The sequence below is a fragment of the Poromitra crassiceps genome (assembly GCF_964638095.1).
Source record: "Poromitra crassiceps genome assembly, chromosome: 5".
In the NCBI taxonomy this organism is placed as follows: domain Eukaryota; kingdom Metazoa; phylum Chordata; class Actinopteri; order Beryciformes; family Melamphaidae; genus Poromitra; species Poromitra crassiceps.
Window position 1 is genome coordinate 53,537,694 of NC_139642.1, and position 20,778 is coordinate 53,558,471.

Consider the following 20,778-nt stretch of genomic DNA (forward strand, 5'->3'; position numbering starts at 1 on the left):
AAAGAAATGCAGGAGTCACCACACGTTAAGAAAGCCTATCCTCTAACGAGGAAAAATACATAATAGAGTGTGTGGGTACAGCCTTATTCAATTAATGATTTCTGAGAAAAAGATGTAATGGTATTAGTAAGAATAAGGACACATAGCATAATTAAAATAATGATAGGAGCTACATGTCAGGAGGAAGAGGAATTAGACTAAAGACTATCTAAATGTCAATAAAGGGAAATGTATAAAGGGTGAGGCCCTACATGTGTGTGTGTGTGTACACAGTATATGTTTGCATTTCCTCCCTCTCCATTTCTTTCCCTGTATCTGAGCTCATTTGTAAAAACTACAAAATAAAATTTGAAAAAAAGACAAGGATGAATAAGGGATCAAACTGGATTTCTGAGGAGTAAAGAAGCACAAACTGATTTAACAAGATTAACCGGATGGATCTTTCTGTTGGCTATAAGCACATGAGTGACTGAGTATTCAGTATTGGATTGAAGGCCATGTAGCCTAAACCGTAACATCATCTCAATAAAGACATTTACCTGCTGTTTTTGTGTCATTTGAGAATAATGCAGATTATTCACAACCGGTCTGGATGGATTTGAATTGTGTTTGTTTTCAAAACCCAGAGGGAAGGATGAGAACATGTTGTGATTTGTAACTGTATCACAGAATGGCTTTCTGTATTGCTATAGGGCTGTTCAATCACTTCCTGAAAGAACAAGAACCACCAAAGAAGATAATTGACTTTATTATGGCATACAAAATAGAAAACATTTTTGAATGAGAGGTAAGTCTTTTCTGTTGCAGGTGGAATTCTTGGTTATTTTCTGCTCTGATTCTGTGATGAACATGGGCTGCTTCCTCTTTCAAACCTGATAGAACATCTCATATTTATTCCAAAGAAATTCAGGGAGCCTAGATGATGGTGATGATGGTGGCGATGACAATATACTCCATACACATTGTAACTAATATATTTTAAGTATAAAAATATGACATAAAACAGATGAAGGTATAGTAAAATATGAAGATTCCCCATATCATATAAAATTGTTCCTTCCATTCATAAAATGTTTTTGGCTCAAGTACCTTGCCTATACTGTATGTTTGGTAGAAAAAAATAAGAAAAGCATCATTAACAGGTGTGTAGTGCTATCTGGAGAACTGGGGGAGCACACCTATATGAGGAACATTTACTATTGTAAAAACAAACCCTTGGAGAAAAAGTGCACTACACCCCTGATCATTAACCATGACAATTCCTAGCTAATCTTCTTGAGATCATCCACAAGATACTTTGCCTCTTTCTCAAGGTAATTTTTGACAATATCTTTGCCTTTCGATCCACTGACTTTCAGTGCCTCATAGAGAGCCCTCATCTGATCCTGACTGGTAGTTTTAGCTCTGACTGTACTGTAAGATTCTTCATCGATAGCATCCTCAGCCTCGAGCTTATCCAAGATTTGTGAGATGATGGGCGTGGTTACTCTCTGGATGAGCGCTTCTTTGTGTTCATCCACAAAGTGCTTCTTCTTCTTCTCTGAGGAGAAAGGGAGTGAAAAATGACTGCATTAATATCAGGCTGTAGCCTAATCCGTTCACGTCTAGCTAGTTTGAATAATTACAATATGAAGGGTTTCATTACAAACGAACTTTTTTTAAATAGCCAACTGCTCTCTGAAATTCATCAGTCAATACTTCAACAACACAGATTCACTCCTCAGATTGCGTCTATACATTTTGAGGAATTATAATATAGGGTATGATTGCAAAACACTATCCATTTTATATATCCAACTGCTGTCTGAAATTAAACAGCCAATACATCAACAATACAGGTATAAATTATTAACAAAACTCTTGTAACAGTCATGTAAGACATCAATTGATTTTTGCTAATGACTTCACCTGTGGCTCCTCCACCATGTGGTCCAGCCGAGGGTCCTGAGGCTGCAAGACATGAAAATGAAAATTATATGATAAATGTATATTTCTTAGACTGTAGAAATACTTCTGTTTCTCTCATACGGTGAGAGTATTCACAAAGTGCTTCCCTGCAGAGAAAGGGAGTGAAAATTACTGAGTTAATATCAGGCTGTAATCCGCTTGCATCTACTGTAGCTATTTTGAAGAATTACAATATAAATTGTTTCATTGCATCACCATTCAAACTTGAAGATGTTTTATTTTCTGGTATAACAGCTAATCAATGTATGCTATGTTTTGGTCCCATTATTTCGAACACAATAAGAAACTTCAGGATGGTTGAAAAGTACCTGGGAGGTAACTGGAAATGGCACATGAATACCCCCTTGTGGCGGAACAGAAATATCAGGTCAGGGAATAAGCCTTTTGAATCAATGACATGGTCATCAAAAGGGGTGGCTCATTTGGGAGATATATGTAATTCAAGTGGCCTTATTAGCTTTGAAGAATTGTGCACCATGTTTGATCTACCAAGGACATCTTTTTTCCTGTATCTTCAATTATGGAGTGCACTCTGTGCTTGTAGAGTCCCATGGAGTACAGGACTACAAATACACCCAATCGAGAGTTGGGTGACCACACTGCCCACCAGAGGACTTGTTTCAGCCATATACTCACAACTTCAACATCGAACACAGAAGGATCTGCCATTGACTAAAACTTGGACCAGGGACTTGGCTGTGGAGGAAGGGGACATAAATTGGGAAAACGTCTGGGAGAACATATTTCACTCATCAAAGAACCCCAACCATCAATTAATCCACTTTAAAATCTGTCAGAGAGCCTACTATACACCACTCACAAGATTTCATATGAAACTGGTAGCCAGCCCTAATTGCGATTTGTGCTCTCTCAATACACCTGGTACGTTTAAACACATGATATGGGAATGCCCAGAGGTCTATGACTTTTGGAAGAAAGTGACATCAAGACTATCTGATATGATTGACACGCCTGTACCGCTCGAACCAATCCTTCTTTTACTCAATGATGATTCACACATGGTATTGAGTGAGAGACAACGCAAATTATGGCTCGCGGGGTTAACTGCTGCTAAGAAGCTGATAGTACAGCGTTGGTAACCGCCACACAAACTGTACATTAAGAAATGGTTGGGTTACTTTCAGGAGGTGGTTATGCTGGAACTGTCCACGGCCCGGGTAAACAAGGCCAAGGACACCACCTTGCAAATGTGGAAGGAAGCTGCCTCTCTAATAACAGATCTATTGAGGAAATAGAATATATCTGTACCACTGATGTGAATACTTACCGAGATCGGGGGGGGGGGGGGGGGGGGGGGGGGTGATAAGAATGTATGTGTAAACTGTATGATGGAAAATGTTGAACTGCAATAAAAAATAATTGATCACAAAAAAAAAAAAGTTACAATTGATCACTTCTTATTATATTACTTCACCTTGTGTGGCTCCTCCACCAAACGCCCCAGGCAAGGATCCTGCAGAGCCTGTCTTTTCTTCTGCAGAAATACAGACAGATAAATGTTGAATAGAGAGGCAAAGTGGAACGTCACTTCCTGCTTCAGCACTGTACCAGAGGCGTGATTTCTAACCCCACATAGGATAAGCAATAACCACGCCCTGTGGCGTCGGGATTGGCCAGGAGTAGTCTGGGCCTTCCACCCCGCTTTTTGTCATGGGGGCGTAAACCCCGGACCCAGAATTAACACCGGATGGCAATGCGCCTAACAACGTCTTTGTTGCCGTTAGCTTGACGCGGTGATGTTACCTAAACTAGAGTCTGATCAAAACAAAGCTAGCGTTACATAAAACAAAACGTTTATGCAATATGGCATCTCCGCCACCACCGCCTGACACACCGGTCAAAACGGTGAAAGAGGATTCTGATACTTGGGTCAAATTGTCAAGTTAACGTGAAAGTTGACGAGCTAGAAACGCTGCCATCCGGTCTAGGGCGGGCTCTAGGCGGGAACCAGTAGGGTGACAAAATCAATTGTGGGCGGGAGCCAGGCTCTTTCTCGCCGAGAAGAGCCTGGTGACGCGAGGTTAGCCAGGAGCAACACTGGAGGGCATGCAACACTGGAGGGCATGCAGCCCAGCGATTTCATGAACCAACTGAATAGCTCTTGAGAACAGACAGCGATATTGAGAGTGGACATTGAAATGAATTATGGTCACCTACCTTCCTTAGCATAGTAATAATAATAAATATAGCCGCAAGCGGCGATGCGGGGTCCAAGCTTCCGGTGACTTGGGGCGTATATGTCAGATAGTGCACATTTATTCAGACTTGGTATGTGCACAAGTAAACAAAGTTTGGTTGAGATCCGGTTTCCTGACGGTTTCCAAGCAGTACTAGTAGTAGTAGTAGTAGCAGTAGTAGTAATAGTAGTGTTGGTAGTAGTGGGAGTGGTAGCAGTAGTAGCAGCAGAAGTACTAAGAATAGTAGTAGCCTAGTAGTAGCAGCAGCAGCAGTAGTAGTGGTGGTTGGCTGTTATAGCGCCACCATCTGGTGGATTGGTGAAATTTTTTCCTCTGAGTAGTGGGTGATGTCTTGAAACTATGTGGAAAGGTGGGTGATGTGGGGCGTATGGTTTCTGAGATCCACACACTTTTAGGGCAGGAAAAGAACAAAAGCAAATACACACAAGTTTAGACATTTATCATTTCAAAACGGTTTCACGTATCCAAAATCCTATAATAACTTTAGGTCGGGGGAGTCCATAGATAACCCAGAAAAAGTTTTGTGTGATTTGGCCAGTCTAGGAGGAGCTCACAAAAGTAGGTTTTTGATTAAATTCAAAATGGCGGAAAATCTAGGCACACGCAAATGGGCGTGGCCTATATGGATAGATGCATATTGATCCAAGGAATCCAGGATAAGTGAAATTTTGAGTATAGGACACACGGTTCAGAAGATATGGACCATAAGGCGAAATGGTCTGTGTATGTGTCTGTTAAAATACACATTCAAGTAGGCTATTGATCTCACACATAACCTTTTGATTCTATGCTGCCATCTCATGCTTGTTGATTTAATGATTGTTTTGCACCTGCTGCTCACTTTATGAACACATAATGCTTAGTGACTGAATTAAATATATTAGGCTCGTTTGAGATTACTTCTGACTCGCCTGGGAAGCAGGCGAGAGCAGCCGAGTGCAGTCAGCCAGAGTCAGAGAGGGGTGGGTCATGCCTTCGCCTAGCCTTCGCCATCATGGGGAAAACTAGACTAAATTTACATAGATAATTATCAACATTATAACACAGTTACTCAATCTACAACTGTATTCATTCATGAATGTAAGAAGAAAAAAATGTTTTTATAGAATTATTGGAAGTGGAGGCGGTAATGCAACATTTTGGATGATATGTAGGCTATGGAAAACACTGGGAAAGACCAAGGAAGGTTCTGGAAAGTGGAGGCGGTAATGCAACATTTTGGATAGATGAGATACCCGAATTTCCGAGCTGTAATTCCGGCCTGGGCAACCGTTCAATTCACTTTTTTACAGGTCGGAACCCATTTTTTCCGGTGGTCGGGGTTGTCTTGAACGGGGTAGGCCTATAAACTGGGCCGTTTCTAGCTTGAACTGAACTTCAACTTTTTAAACTGAAATCCATTCTCGTTTCAGTTAATTACAGCTCATTATCGCTAATTGATAAATAGCATAATGATTCAAAGCGCTTTTATTTATCATTTCCTCTGCTGGGTAACCCAGCCTGGTTTCAAACTCACCGAATGCATCTGCCTCAGCGTTGCAGCCAATCTCTCTCAGTATCTTGAGAGTCACTTCACCGGCTAAAGACACACCGAAGGTTGAGACCATGGCTCGTGCGATGGCGCAGAAATCGTTACTGTCCCCCACATCGGCGCATTTGACCTGCTTCTGTCCCTCGGGGTGGTCCAGCAGCTCGTTGTAGAACTTCCTCAGCTTGTTCTTCTCCAGGGTCTCCAGTGTGCCTTCTATATCTTGTCTTAACTTTTTTTTGGCCATGTCCGCCATTTCTCAATCTCTCAGCAGCAGTAGGCCTAGATCTTACTCTTAAAATCTAAAACAATCTCAAGGCCACTTTAACCATGAAAGAAGTGACTCTAAAAGTAACATTAGTCTTTCATCCCTGGCTTGACACTCTCTCCCTCTTTTTCCTCGCCGTTCCTCCCTAACTCTGCTATCCACCCTTCTCTTCTCTCTCGAGTGCCTTGCTGGCTTTCTTCTGCTAATTTCCCTTCTCCTCCTCTCTCTCCTGAAGGAATGAGTGAGTCACTCCCGAGTCCTGACACATGTTTCCTCTCACCAGGGGCGGACTGCATAATCGGGCACGTCGGGCAAATGCCCGGTGGCCTGGCCTGGCCTGGCCTGGCCTGCAAAAAATAAATAAAATAAAAATAAAATAAAAAAATAAAATTTGCAGGCCAGGCCAGGCCACTCACTGAACAGCAGGCCAGGCGCCGCCTACTGGTTTACTAGTGGTTTTATTACTTTATTCAGGGTTAAAGTGGGTGCATCTCATTGTAAAATTGGACTTGGCCCAAATTGGGCTTCAAACGGCCCAAATCGGGCTTCAAACGGCCCAAATCTGGCTTTAAACAACCCAAATTGGGCTTCAAAGGCCCAAATCTGGCTTCAAACGGCCCAAATTGGGCTTCAAACGGCCCAAATTGAGCTTCAGACGGCCCAAATTTTTCGCCGGTGCCCTTCGGACGCCGGCACGCACGTCGGCCCGTATCGGCCTGGCCTGCTTGGTATCTAATGCCCGGCCTGAATTAGGATCCCAGTCTGCCCCTGCCTCTCATGGCTCGTGCACACCATGAAACGCTCGGCGGCATGCCTCCTGTGAAAGCCTCTTTGACGCTGCAGCTTGATAGGCTGTCTTGCTCTATTTCCGCGTCTGATTGGTCCATTTCAACCTCGCGCCCCCTGCCGCTGGAACCGCCCAGCGTTTTGCTGTCGCAGACTAGAGGCGGCTTGTCTCCGAGCGGCTTCACGCTCGCGGGGCGGGACTAGGGCGGGACCTTTCGTTAAAGCTACCCAATGACAGCTCTTCCTACACATTTCGTCCCCCCACCCTCCTGTGTACCTCAACCTGAAAACGTTTCTACAGCTCCAAGCTAGAAGCTGGTTTCCACGCCCACAAAATGCTGCGACGAGGCGGAAAAACGATTTTGCCATTGTAGATGTGCACGAGCCGTTAGCTGGAGTGCTAACTTCCTGCTCTGGAGAAAAGAGCACTGCTGCTTCCTACAAAAACATACTGTACACAAAGGTTATTATCTGATCATCATTATTTAGCTAAACATTTCACCGTTAGTCATATACAAAATAATAATAAAAACATGAGTAGGCTTACTGAAATTTAGTGTCATTACTTTTTATTACAGAATTAACAGTATGGAAGATGCATTTATTATATTTCACAACAAGGCAAAACCAAGCAAGCCATGTGATCAAAATGCTTTCTATTTCTTTTTTTTTTTTTTTTCAAATTGTTTTTATTCGTTTTTAAACAATACAAACAAGAAAAAGCAAACCCCATAGAAGACAGACAATACAAAATAAGTGCAAGGTTGCATGATGTCATACGTGTACACAATGTCCTGAGTATTTGTGATGCAATGACAACCAAGTGTAAAAAACAAAACAAAAAACAAACAAAAACAAACAAACAAACAAAAAAATAATAATAATAGAGACAAGAAAAGAACAAGAGGGAGGTGGGAAGAGGGTAGGGTAGAGCTGTTGGGGGCTACTAATCTAAAGTTCTTGCGTCAAATTCAAAATGCTTTCTATTTCAATACTGTAATACACAGATAAAGTACAAACAGCTCCGGCATTTCGTTTTCACAGAAATCAAACTTCGATGTGTTCATGTTCTGTAATAGAGGTGTGTCAACATGGCTATGCTAAATGCTTGATTAGATGGACCAACTGAAACTAAAACCATGGTGAAGTGACAACAGATGGTGGTGTCTGGTTGGAAATATTATGTTGTGTGTGGGGGCAGATTGTGGCTGGGTCAAGAGCTAACATGCTTTATGAACCTGAACCAGGGTGAGACAATTTACTGAAGGTACTACTTTTTTTGTTGTTTTTCCCTGACCACGCCCCCAGCCAGGCTGAGCCAGCTAACCCAGCGTCTATGACGAGACATCGCCTCAACCTATACCTAAGGCCACGTAACATTGGGGCTTGCTACAGGCAACCATCTCAACGGTGCTATGTCACATGGGCATTGCTTCTCCTGCCCAATCAAATGTTCCCTGCACCTGACACGCCCTCCGCCATTCCTCACAACATCTACAATGGAATACACACCTACAGACCCGTCCTCAAAACCCACAAATACACACAGCTGCTCACACACCAGCAGAGTGGAGGGACTCTTAGGCAGACACGCCCTCCCTACTCTTCCTCCATCTGCGAGGCGTACCACCGTGAGGATGTGTTTGGCACACGGGTCACAGACACACACCGAGGTAGCGGGGCCGCGGGATATGTAGACGGCATAACTTCCGGTTTTGTCCAAGCGGGCTTTCAAAACGGCATTCTCGGCCTTGAGCGAGCACAGTCTGGCCTGAGACAGGTCCAGGACGGTGATGACGTCATGATCGGTGGAAAGGAGTGCGTAGCTCCCGTCGGAGGACGTTTGGAAGACTTGTGGCTGGCAGTAGAAAGTAGAGGGGAGCTGAAAGTGCCGACACACCGTCTCCTCTGCTACTTTCCACGTGTAAACTGCCCCCGAGGCAGCCATGACCAACACAAAGTCCGGGTGCTGTGGCAGTGTGTGGAAAGCCACAACCTGCTCGGAGCACGCCGAGCAGGAGAAGCGCTTGCTGATGCAGCCCGACCACAGACTGGCGGCCAGCAGGTCTCCGTGATGACGGCCAAAAAGGAAGGTGCTCTCGGGCGACACCTGGGCGTCCGCTAAGTCAAGGTGTATCTGGCACACAACACCCCCATTTGCTATCTTCCAAACCCGAGAGAGCCCTCTTTCCGCCAGACTCACCCCAACGTGACTATTTGGGCTGAGCAGGATGTCTGTAGCTCTGCTGCCGCTGATACGGACAGTATTCTGCCCTGTCTCTGTCTGCCAAACGTAGATTTCGCCCGCTGAGAGTGTCACAAGATGGCCGTTGTCCGGTGAGAGCTGCAGTTTTTCCACAGGCCCATCGTGCAGGAAGTTAGCATCTGGAAGTCCTGCTCGTAAGCTCCATCTCCACACCACCTCCGACCCATCAGTCGTGTAGAACCCATTCCCCGTTCGTTCAACCACCACCTCCATCACTCCGGACCCCATTTTTGGAATTGTACCTGCTGCAGATATCATCTCAGAGTCCCACAGTGACAGGCAGCCATTATGAGAGACAGATATAACATTTGTGGCCATTTTGAGGAGTTTGAGGGGCGGTGTGTTGGCACCTGTGTCTAAGGAGAGCACACACTCCCCAGTGCTGATCCTCCACGCCATGACAAGGGGACAGGTGTCTAACAAAGCCAGGAAGAGGTGGCCATCCTGGGCTAGAACAGCCTGGTTGAAGGCCCTCCCCTGTGGAGCCAAGAACCGGTCCGACAGCTCCCATTCACACGCGTCCCACAGTGCAATCTGGTGAGCCTCGCACACCAGTAAGGTGCCAATTGCATCTGAGTAATCTGTATTGAGGATCTTAGTGGTATTGCTCCCACTAAAGCACTCTTTCACCAGACTGGGTGGTTGTGTTTTGGTCGCCACATTCCATAAAGCTATATTCCCTGTGATGTCGACGCACGCCATTTCCCACTTGTCTTCACAGAGGATTATTGCTATGATAGCATTGTGATTTGGGTTGGAAAAGGCGCCAAGGAGACTTCTGGTGTCCATGTCAAATATGGACACCGCGCCTTCCTCCTGTCCACAGTACATGTAGCAGCCATTAGCGGAGCAAAGCAAACACCTCACAGCGCTCTGACACTGGAAACGAGTCAGCGGCTCATTGGAGATGTGAAACACACTCACAAAGCTCTCATCTTTCCACCACACACACAACCTTTTCTGACACGCCACAAACCCATCCATTTTGTTCACTGTGTGTCGGTTTGACTCTGAGTCCTGAACTTCCAGGATCATTTCTGGGCCGGTCACATCCCACAAGAAGAGTTTGCTGCAGCGTGTAGAGAGCAGGACGAATTGTCCGCTGCTCTTCACTCCAACAAACTTTGCTCGCTTTGCTCACGGCTCAGTGAGAGTTGGACTACATCACGCCGGGGGGCTTTCCATATCCATGCAGAGCCGTCACTCTTAATCAGCACTACCATCCCGCACTCGGTCCCAGCTGCTTCGGTGACAAACATCTCCCTGGTTGTAGAATCACTAAGTAAACACTGAATGGGGGCGACTGTGGAGGGAGCAGGACAAAGCTCCACTCCTATCCCACTGCCTGTCTTCCTCCTGTCCTGTCCGGCCTCTCGGACGTAGCCCTCCAGTTCAGCGTAGACCCCCAGATATGGGAGAAGCCTCGTCTCCATCACGGTGGGCAGCTCCAGGGGCAAGCCCCGGAGCGAGCAGGCAGAGGACTTCAGTATGCTGGCCAGGAGTGCTCTTTCCCGGGATAGAGGGAGCCAGCGTGACCCCTGCTCCCCCTCCAACATGGCTACCAGGTCCACCAGGAGACCGGCCCGAACCATAGCCTGATGGAACCCCAGCGACATCAACAACTCACACACCAACTCCTCCCACCTGCCACTCTCTCGCAGGTGATGGGGCAATTCTATCATCTTCCTCAAGTTCACTCGACCAACCTCTCTGGAAGAGGAAGACGAGGGTTCAGAAGACTTGAAGACAAAGGGCTGGCCCAGTAGCTGCCTGTCTATGTATAGTTCCATTGGGGCGGTGGCAGAGAGAGCTGCCATCTCCTCATTGGGTGCTGATTTCTGCTTAACGGGCAATGGTTTAGGTCTTCCACAGGCCCATCGGCCATTGAAATAGTCAGCCACGTCTGAATGAATCTCCCTCCGCACCTCAGGAGTGCCCAAATACCTCTTACCAACCACCAGCCCAAAATGCCTGCTCACCCAGAACAGCACCTGCATCCCTGCTACCGTCCTCCTGAGAAGAAATCCCCTCAAGTCCAGCAGAAGTCTCTCCACATCCACTTGCGGGACCCTCATCTTGGAGGGGGGGTCCTCGCCCTGCCGAACGTGCTCAGCCAGCACCGTGTCGTCACTGGACAGCAGATCTGTGAGCTCTGCCTCCGTGAGCCCGGTCCTGGAGAGGGTTAGGTAGGACAGGGCGCGACCCACCAGAGAGGAACCGTGTTTCTGCTCCAGGTGATCCAGCAGGGCGGAAATGGATGAATGGACGCCATCAGGGAGAGACGATTCAGTCACCTCCGAATCTGATGAGAAGAAGGAAGGGGTAAGAATGAGAAGACAGGGCGAGAGTGTGTTGGTACAGTATATTTAAAAAATGATTAAGATAAAGTATGATTCTAGTGTACTGTTTGCATGGGATAGTTATTTGGTCTTTGGCCTTGACCTGAAATGCACTACCAGCCAAACGTTTGGACACACCTGATTGAATGTACTATGTTTTTCATTATTTTAAAGACATTTCATATAAATGCTTGAGATTTGTTTCTTAGATAAAATGTAAATAGTGAAATTGATGTATATGTGCAAAGCCTTTGCCTTTCCATCAAGGGAAAGAGCGACTACTTCAAAGAATCTAAAATTAGCAAAAGTTAGTTTTGATTTCTTTTGTCACTGCATAATTCCATGTGTGTGATTTCATAGTTTTGATGCCTTTACTATTATTCTAAAATGTGGAAAATAGTCAAACGAAGACAAACGTGGTGTGTCCACACTTTTGACTGGTCGTGTACATGATGATCCGTTTCTCTTTAGACAGAATGGTAAATAACCTTATCTCATGTTTCTACTGTAGGTTATAAATACCAGAGCTCCACAGCGAGGTGTGCACATGCAGGAGGCGAGCGTAGAGCGTCAGAGAGCAGGAGGTCAGAGCCTGGTTCACCAGCGCCTGTTGTCCCGATGTCACCGTCCTCCCTGAGCCGCTCTGCAGGGATGCCAACATCTTCACACGCTGCCTCTTGTCTGCCACGCCCAGCTGCACACACACACACCCGCTCCCATTCACACACACGCACCCTCTCCCCTCCTCCAGGCCTGACTCCTCTGTCTTCTCCACACATGCTCCGCCCTCTGATTTACAGGGAGGTCCATTGCATTGTGGGTAGCATAGTTTGATGGCGTCTAGGGCATGTGTTTGTTTGGAGGAGAGGGCGAGGATGAGCTTGACTTTGGGAGGGAGGGGAGAGGGGAGGCACTGGATGATTTGGAGTGCATCGTTGTTTTCCATCTGGCCTAGGCCATCCAGGATTAGAACTAAGGGCTGTTTTGGAGACGGGAGGAGGGAGAGGAGGGAGGAGAGATGCTCTTTAAGCTGAGACCGACTGAGGCCAGGTTTTAAACAGTGGTCTATGTTAAGGTTGGGGTTAGAGTTAGGGTTAGGTTTAGGTTTAGGATCTAGAAAAGGAATGAGGTTAGGATCATGGTCTGCAGGATCTGGGTTGGGCACAGCGCTAGAAACACGCTCTCCAGTGCGTTCATGTTTAGGAGGATACAGGTTCAATGCAGGGCAAGGGGAAAGGTCAAGGTTGGAATAGTAGTCTCCGGTGCTGGATGATTGGCTAGGATCTAGGTTGAGGGCGAGGGAGGAGTTTGGGTTGGGGTCCAGCTTAGGAGAAAGTTCAGATGAGTGACTGTAGCTGTGAGCTATTTGATAACTCAGAGTGGACAGCAGGTGCTTCAGGGAGGGGTTCATTGACAGGTTGGAGAAATAAGGGATAACCACAGGATCTCTGTCTGCTAGCCATGACTTCATCTGTGGAGAGGAGAGAGCAAGAGAGAGAGAGAGAGAGAGAGAGAGAGAGAGAGAGAGAATGAAAACACTTTGGAATGATGATTAAATTAACTCAATATTTGAATGCAGTACAGAAGTTAAATACACAGCTATTCCAGGGAGAAAGAGAGAGAGAGAGCGGGGGGGGGAGAAATAAAGACTTTTTGAATAAACCGGTCTACATTAAAAGGCCATGTGAATTTGATAGGACTGATAGAAACTGATGCGTTTCACAATTAACATCACAATAATCCATCTACCTGGCGAGCGCAGTGTGCCAGCAGCACTGTCTTCCCCGTGCATGGCCCCCCTGTCACCACTAGTGGGTACTGTGTGTCTCTCTGCTCCACATAGGCCCTGACCTACAGCCAAAGAAAGAGCACTCTAATATACCTTTTTCACAGCAGCCACTTTGTGTCTAAAAGGCAGGGTAAACACAGGTGCAACCAAAACATGAATGGGGGTTTACAACTTCCAATCCATTTAGGTGTTCCAGTCAATGGGGACCTCATTAATGTTTTGGTTGCACCTCTGTTTCCCCTGCCCTTTAGAAACAAAATTGCAGCAGTGAAAAAGGCCCGTGATAATATCGCATGGCGGAAATGTCATTGGGATTCATTTTAATTGAACAACACACAATCTGTGAATCAGACCCCCCCCCCCCCCCCTCCAGTCCAAAGAAATGACTCTGACCTCCTCCTCCTCTGGCCGAATGATGTCATAAAAACGAGACAGGACAGTGCACAGTTCCTCCTGCTCGGCCCACTCCCGGGCCAAAGCATCATCAAGGTGAGACAAGCTGGAGAACCCGCTCGGGCTGCCAATCAGCCCCAGGAGGTCAGCATGCGCCTGCTGGCAGAGAGACTCGGCGTAGCCTCGCCTCCTGGCTGTCGTGTAACCGTGGCGACGGTCACACTCTGTGGTGGTGGTGTAGACTAGAAGCTGGCAGGAAGTGACCAAACCAGGGAGGAAGCTGTCACACAGCTGGGACAACAAGTGTCCATCAGTGGGCTTCACCATTGCGGGGGTCTCGTCACGAGTAGCACACTGAAAATGTAGGACAGGGGAGAGGAAATCATTTAATATATTTTACTCCCCCCCCCCCCCCCCCTCATTTTCTGTGGCACTTGTTGCTGCAATTGGAATCCATGTATTTCTATTCTATTTAAAGTGAACAATGATTCATATAAAATCCATGGTTTCAACTGGAGATTCATGCCTTCACCAAGTTTATCAATTGCCTTAAGCATGATCAGGGAATGGAAGGTACATAGGTATACAGTAGCTTATAATATGAGTCGTCCTAATAGACCCTTTTCACAGGGTCCGTTTTGTGTCAAAAAGGCAGGGTAAACACAGGTGCAAGCAAAACACTAATGAGGGTTTCCAACTTCCATGATTGTAAGTTGGAAACCCTCATTAGTTTTGCTTGCACCTGTGTTTACCCTGCCTTTTCGACACAAAATGGCCCCCGTGAAAAGGGTCTATTATCCTGGACAGCTTTTACCTCTGGCTGTGGCTGTGACTGTTGCTGCGGTGGTTGTGAGGTCAGCTGTTCCTCCTCCTCTCTCGGGCCCTTTGCGTTGATGACCTTGTGAACGTAGACCAGGCAGCGTCTGATGATGTCACGACGGGGACGGTTCTCCAGAGCGAATCGCAGATCTGCATCGAGGGCTGGAGAGGAAGAGCAAGGCACACATCCAGGTGTCCTTCTGCATAAGATTTTGTGCACACACTCTCTCCCACACGCACACACACACACACACACACACACACACACACACACACACACACACACAGACACACACACACACACATGGCTCACCTGATCTGTAGTAGCTGTGGGCTCTCTCTGGGGTCAGAAGACCTTCCCCGACACACAGACTCACAGCGGTCTGAAACACCTTCCTCAACTCTGCTTCTTTGTCCTGCACTTCGCTCTCCTCTTCCTCCTTCAGCTCGAGCTGCTGGAGCAGAAACATCTGTCAAATATTTAGAAAACGGCAACATAATGAAGGGGGGGGGGGGACAGGAATGACGACTATTAAGAAAATTAACACGTTCACTGCCAATGACGTATTAATACGTCAAAAATAATCCAACGGTTGACTGCCAATGACGTATTAATACGTCAAAAAAATGATTTTTTTTTTTTTGACCGTGGGATGTGCATCTAACCCTTTTACATCTCTTATATAATTATTGGAGCCACCGAACGTTTACAACCCATTCCACCGAGCCACTAAGTGGCGACAGTGCTCTCCTGACTAGAGGAAGGCAAGCAAAAAGCAGCCATTCTCATGAAAATGGATGGGGGAAAACGCTTTCGTTTTCGCGCTGATTGCTGGCGATGCGGGATTGCAAATTTGCATAATAGATTACAGGTGGAACACACTTTGAAACACGCAGCATAAATATGACCAGAATCGCAAAAGCTTCTCTCAACCAAAACTCCAAGAAGCGAGCGAGTCCATCCAGACTTCCTCAAACAGCGGCCGCGCAGACAGGCAGCAGCAGCAGCAAAGCAGTGAGACTGGTGACAAGCTTGTGACGGCCGCTGCAGCCAAGAAGAACGCCCACGGAGGGAGGAGTTGGAAGCAGAGGGGGGTTTCCTGCTGTTATGGAGGAAATTACTGTTCAAAACTATTGTTTAGATGTCTGACGTCTTACTGATGCCAAAAATGAATGGTTAAAGTGACTGTTCTATCGAATTTCACAAAAAGCCGTTTATCTCTGAATAATTTTTCTGACGCTGAAACCATGCTGTATTCAACTGCTAATGCTTACATAACTACTAACTCTACAAACTAACTCTTTTAGACAGAGAAAGCACACATTCTATTAGTTCTTTTGAGATATTGTGTGTTCACAAAATCTTAGCAGAAAAGAATCCTCGGGTCTTGAAAGATGAGCCAGAATCCTCAAAAAACCCCTCTGGCAGAAGCTAACTACAGTAAAAAAAAAACGTCTGGCAGTGAATGTGTTAACATACACATTTTTAGGGCAAATTAATGTAAAATATCAACACTTACAATATGGAAATACGGGGTTAATTGATATGGAAAGAAACACTCATAGGAAGCTTTATTCATATGGCGAAGAACATTTTATTTATTCCTCATTTCTATTCATAAATATTTATTCTCATCATTTCACTGAATAACGGTAGGCATTGTATATGTCAAGAGGCTGAATTCCTCACATTAAATTGCCTGCTATTAAAGGCTGGATTTAAACATACTCCCAGTTTATGAAATGCCGTTCCCTCAGTGAGAGAATCTTGAACGGCGATTTCAAATCAAGCGATTGAACATATCAGTCAGTGACTGTCAGTCGCTCACAGAGCTCACCTGTGGGCAGCTGGTGTGAGTGTGCAGGCAGTAGGAGGGAGGCAGGGTGTTGTGGTCCCTCAGGTAGGCCCTCTCCAGCAGCCTCGTGCTGCGGCCGGCCCGCTGGCTCTGCTGCAGCAGCAGCTGGTACTCCCACACCCCCACCTGGCTCGGCAGGCCGGCCGGCCCGTACTCATGCCCTACCAGAGCCTGCAGCACCACCGTGTGGACACAGGAAGAACAGCAGTACCAGATGTGTCATACAGCAAGTGTTCAGAAATTCATATACCTTCGGAGCGTACAGTTTTGATTTTCTTTTAGTTTGTAGTCTTTTTTTTTCTTTTTCTTTTTTTAACTTTGCTTCACTATACAACTTGATCAGGTAAATTTGATGGGTCAGTTGGGCAAAGTTGTGAGCTATAACACAATCAGTCATACTGGCCCCAATTTACACTAATATCAGCCAATTGTAGTCTTGCATACTATGGGACACTCTATCCACACATGGCATTAAGATATACCGTAATTGAATATCTGTCACCAGTAAAGAGAGGCTCAGTGTAGCTCTGTCTTTGCCCCTGCTGCTCCTGAAGCAGACTGTAGACTGTGATGATTTATTTACCAGTAAGAACTAAGAAGGCTCCAGACTGCACTATAGTCATGATTACATTCATTGTGATTCGTTGTTCACCAGTAAGAAGGGTCCAGTGGAGCTCTCTCTGCATTCTTCTATCAGCTGCTGCCTGGTCTTTTGATCTGGCCACCGACTGGGATCACTGGATTCATATGGGTCTATCAACTAAACACAGACACACACACACACACACACACACACACACACACACACACACACACACACACACACACACACACAACCTTAAACACACATATCACATCAACAGTTGAAAACAATGCAGAGCAGAGATGATTGATGGTGCAATACGCCTATTTCACATCCCACCCAAATCATTCATTTTGTGTCTAAACTGCAGGAAGTAACACAATATAAAAATTACACACCCAGCACTGATATAAATTGCGCAGCGGAGGAGCAGCAAACTGGATCTTCTTTGTTTTACTTCCTGCCTTTTAGACACAAAATGGCTGATTTGGATGGGATGTGAAATCGGCTAATAACAGTTGGCCCAGTGGCGACGGATCAAGTTCTCCCATCGTACGTAACCACGTGTGGAGCTGGCTGATGGGACACAGGGATGGTTGACTTGTCTCGAGGCAATATAGTAGTACACACACACACACACACACGCACACACACACACACACACACACACACACACACACACACACACACACACACACACACAGTCACTTAACAGCTGCTCATCTTTTTATCTTTGTTTTTGAAATTTAATTAGGCAAGGTTGACGAGGAGTGACTGACTGCACTGAAGCATTGAAGTGGTGGGAAGTTGTGGGGGAGTAGGGGACACACACACACACACACACACACACCTCACCAAGCCTACATCTTCCGCTATTGGCCAGTGAACAACTTCAGTTAGGGGTCTTAGTGACTTGTTCAAGGGAACAGGAGTGCCGCAATTTACCCTCAGATGTGGAAAAATAAACAGTGTCTTGTCAGCTGCCTAGCTCTTGCTCCTGGCACACACACGCGCACCCATGCACACACACGCACATTTGTACGATGACTCTGTCACTGACATGGGTCTTCTCCGCTGAGTTGTTGTCACAAGATATAGAAAGAAGAAATATATAGTTTAAAAAGTGAAGTGTGTGTGGACTCACCCTGATGTCCAGTCCCAGAGTGTGTCTGCAGTGCTGTCTGAGTCTGGGGAACACACTCTCTCTCAGAGCCCTGCGCTCCACCACAGAGTCTGTAGGGCACACATACACACATACAGAAAAACACACACACACACACGTCATTCACGAAGCACTGAGAGCTCAGAAAACACTACCAAAGAGCACACAAACAGACATACATGACTTACTTTTTACATTTTGGGAAATTACCTGATTTTCTTTTTTATAAATATGTTGATGAATTGTATAGCTAGCTACCCTCTGGGTTGGAGCACAGATAGAGTTTCACACAGGAAGAGCTGCAGTTGAAATCCGACGGAGACCGGTCCATTTGTCCCCCTCTGCAGTGAAAACCTGATGAATGAAACAACACAACAACATTTTAAGCTAAATACAGTGCACTGAAGAGAAAAGCCTTGGTCCAATGTACCAATACTGAAAACTCCAAAGTCCAAATCTTTTCCAAATATGCCAAAATGCAATTGTTAAATGTGTTAGAGTTGACTGCCTTTCCTCTGTGCTGCTGTTCCCCTCCTGTCCTCCCTGTTGCAGTCAGGAAATTCTGACCTCGGCTGTTTATTATGTTATCATGATCACACCCACTTCTCAGGGACTGGAACATCTACACAACTCTCTCTCTCACACACACACACACACAACTCTCTCTCTCTCAAACACACACACATACAGTCAATTAGACTAATACTAAATGGTAAATGGCCTGCATTTATATAGCGCTTTTATCCAAAGCTCTTTACAATCAGTAGGTACATTCACACACCGATTGGCTTTTTTTTAAAGCTAAATACAGTGCACTGAAGAGAAAAGAAAGAAAAGTCAGCCTTGGTCTCAAGTATGTACATACTCAAGTACATACACAAACATAATATATGGATACAGGCAAACTTTAGATAGATTAAGAAGGCAGGCCAATACACACATCAGTGCAGATACACACACACACGTGCACACATACGTACACACACAAAATGAACAAAAACACGGGAACACAATCTGGGAACCCATCGGTAAAAAAAAAAAAAATCTAATCAAATCGAAAATCTTCCTTGAGAGATTACCCGGAACATAACAGGCAAATCACTTTTCCATATTCTTTTTTTATTAATTAACATTTGTACACAATAAATACAAACTTTGCTTTTTACAGCCAATATTAATATGCAGAAATAATTTTGCACCTGTTCTCATTATTGTCACCATAGCAACAGTCTGTGAAGAGAGAGAAGGCCAGTTGTTCCACCACATCTTTTATAATAGCAGCTGTGCAACTTCTCCAAACCGAAGGATGAAAAATATAGAATTATATAATATATATAAAAAACAAAAACAAGCTCAAAGCAAACAGTAAAACACTGAACTGGACCAAAGGGACTGTTAAAAAGGGGAAGTGATGAGTTGTAGCAAGAGAGAGCGTGTAACTAAATGGCAACACGTGTATCTGATAGAGGGGTTGAGCATTGGCTGTTTTGTGATGAGAAGTTCTACAGGGCAGTGCTGTAAACCATAAACTTCAAAACAAGTTTGAAAACCATTATAAATAAGATCTCAGAGAGATCAAGGAGAACTGCTGTTGAAGTTGCCTAGAACACACTGTCAAAAGTCCTGCGAGTTCCTATAACAGAACAGAGGGGCAGACGTTTTGGATCCACGTTTGAACCAATTCCAGCATGCTTTTGTTGTGGTTGTGACAGTACCCTGTTTTTCTCCGCCTGCTAGTTTTGGTCGTAGAGTGACAAGACTAATACTATTGGAATCTGAGGATTCTCAGCTTTCATTTCGACATGTTGGGACTCTTACAAACAAATCCAACCATTACTGCAACCACTGCGGCAGTACTTTTGCAGCCATAGGGTATTTTGAAACATCTGTATATCACATGAGATTCACTATTATTATTATTATTATTATTAATATTAATAAGATATATATATAAATTTAGATTTTGCTAGCATTACTTTTCTCTGTCTGACACCAGTCAGCTTGGAGAAAAAACACATAGATTTGATCCCAGATCAGGACTTTGTAGGGCAACTTATACAGTATCTCTGTCATCAAGAAGACTTGTGTGCCCGGGTGAGGGCAGACCAAACCAGTCAAACCCAGATCTGAACATGTATCCTCCTCTCTCCTATAACAATCACTCTGACACACGCAAACAGCCAGGCCAAAATCCACATTCTCTCCATGTCTTCATTCAAACATCCTTTACTGGACTTTGTTGTCCTTAAGTTGAGGAAAACATTACGTTACAATGTCCACCTTCGTCTCTCCATCTCTTTGGAAGAGGGGAGAAAAAATAAAAATAAAATAGGGATCAGTCACACTGAAACAAAGAGGATCCGCCACAGAATTAGAATGAGTCGAACTTCTCTGAATTGGATGAATCAAATTGCCCTGATCCAACAGCAAGAGTCCTTTCTACTCATTTGAATACACACTGAGGGTGAAGTATCAAGGGGGCATACTGCTACTTTCTGGGGAAGATACAAATAAATAAAAAGTGCTACGCTGCCCTTTAGGCAAGGTGTTACAAAAGGCTCGAAGGGTTTCTGGGGAAGAATTTATATTTACTTTGAGTAAAAACAGTCGCATCATTGAATGTCCTTTGCTCGGTCTGTCCATTTAGCAGGATGTAAAATGTGACAGGAGATTGTGTGATACAACTTCAAATTTCTATCCACCTCTCATTCTCTTTCTTTATTTCACCTGTCATCAATTAAGGTTGAAATGTAAAACGTAATGAAAACATAGAGACGTGATGTTAGATTGGATTGGTGGAGA

General features: G+C 45.2%; 2 protein-coding genes across 2 annotated transcripts; both read right to left on the minus strand.

Annotated features, from left to right (window-relative positions):
• Positions 1-732: 732 nt before the first annotated feature.
• On the minus strand, positions 733-6,189 carry LOC310777617 (apoptosis-associated speck-like protein containing a CARD). Its single transcript, XM_083637991.1, has 4 exons — positions 5,704-6,189; positions 3,404-3,463; positions 1,909-1,950; positions 733-1,540 (listed from the first exon to the last, which is right to left on the minus strand). The coding sequence occupies exons 1-4, from the start codon at positions 5,969-5,971 to the stop codon at positions 1,263-1,265; spliced, it is 648 nt and encodes a 215-aa protein (XP_083494117.1). The 5' UTR covers positions 5,972-6,189; the 3' UTR covers positions 733-1,262.
• A 1,313-nt stretch (positions 6,190-7,502) lies between these two features.
• Positions 7,503-18,326, minus strand: LOC310776613 (NACHT and WD repeat domain-containing protein 2). Its single transcript, XM_083636789.1, is given in 11 exon segments — positions 7,503-10,162; positions 10,165-11,337; positions 11,897-12,845; positions 13,124-13,225; positions 13,557-13,910; positions 14,371-14,537; positions 14,689-14,830; positions 16,214-16,402; positions 16,884-16,991; positions 17,959-18,047; positions 18,235-18,326. Coding segments are annotated over 11 exon segments (5,376 nt in total). The 5' UTR covers positions 18,308-18,326; the 3' UTR covers positions 7,503-8,132.
• Positions 18,327-20,778: the final 2,452 nt, after the last annotated feature.

Coding starts and splice junctions, on each gene's coding strand:
- LOC310777617 (XM_083637991.1), bottom strand. CDS start 5,971: ATGGCGGACATGGCCAAAAAAAAGTTAAGACAAGATATAGAAGGCACA. Junction 3,464..5,703: donor CGCTGAGGCAGATGCATTCG/GTGAGTTTGAAA, acceptor GTATTTCTGCAG/AAGAAAAGACAGGCTCTGCA. Junction 1,541..1,908: donor ACATGGTGGAGGAGCCACAG/GTGAAGTCATTA, acceptor CTTTCTCCTCAG/AGAAGAAGAAGAAGCACTTT.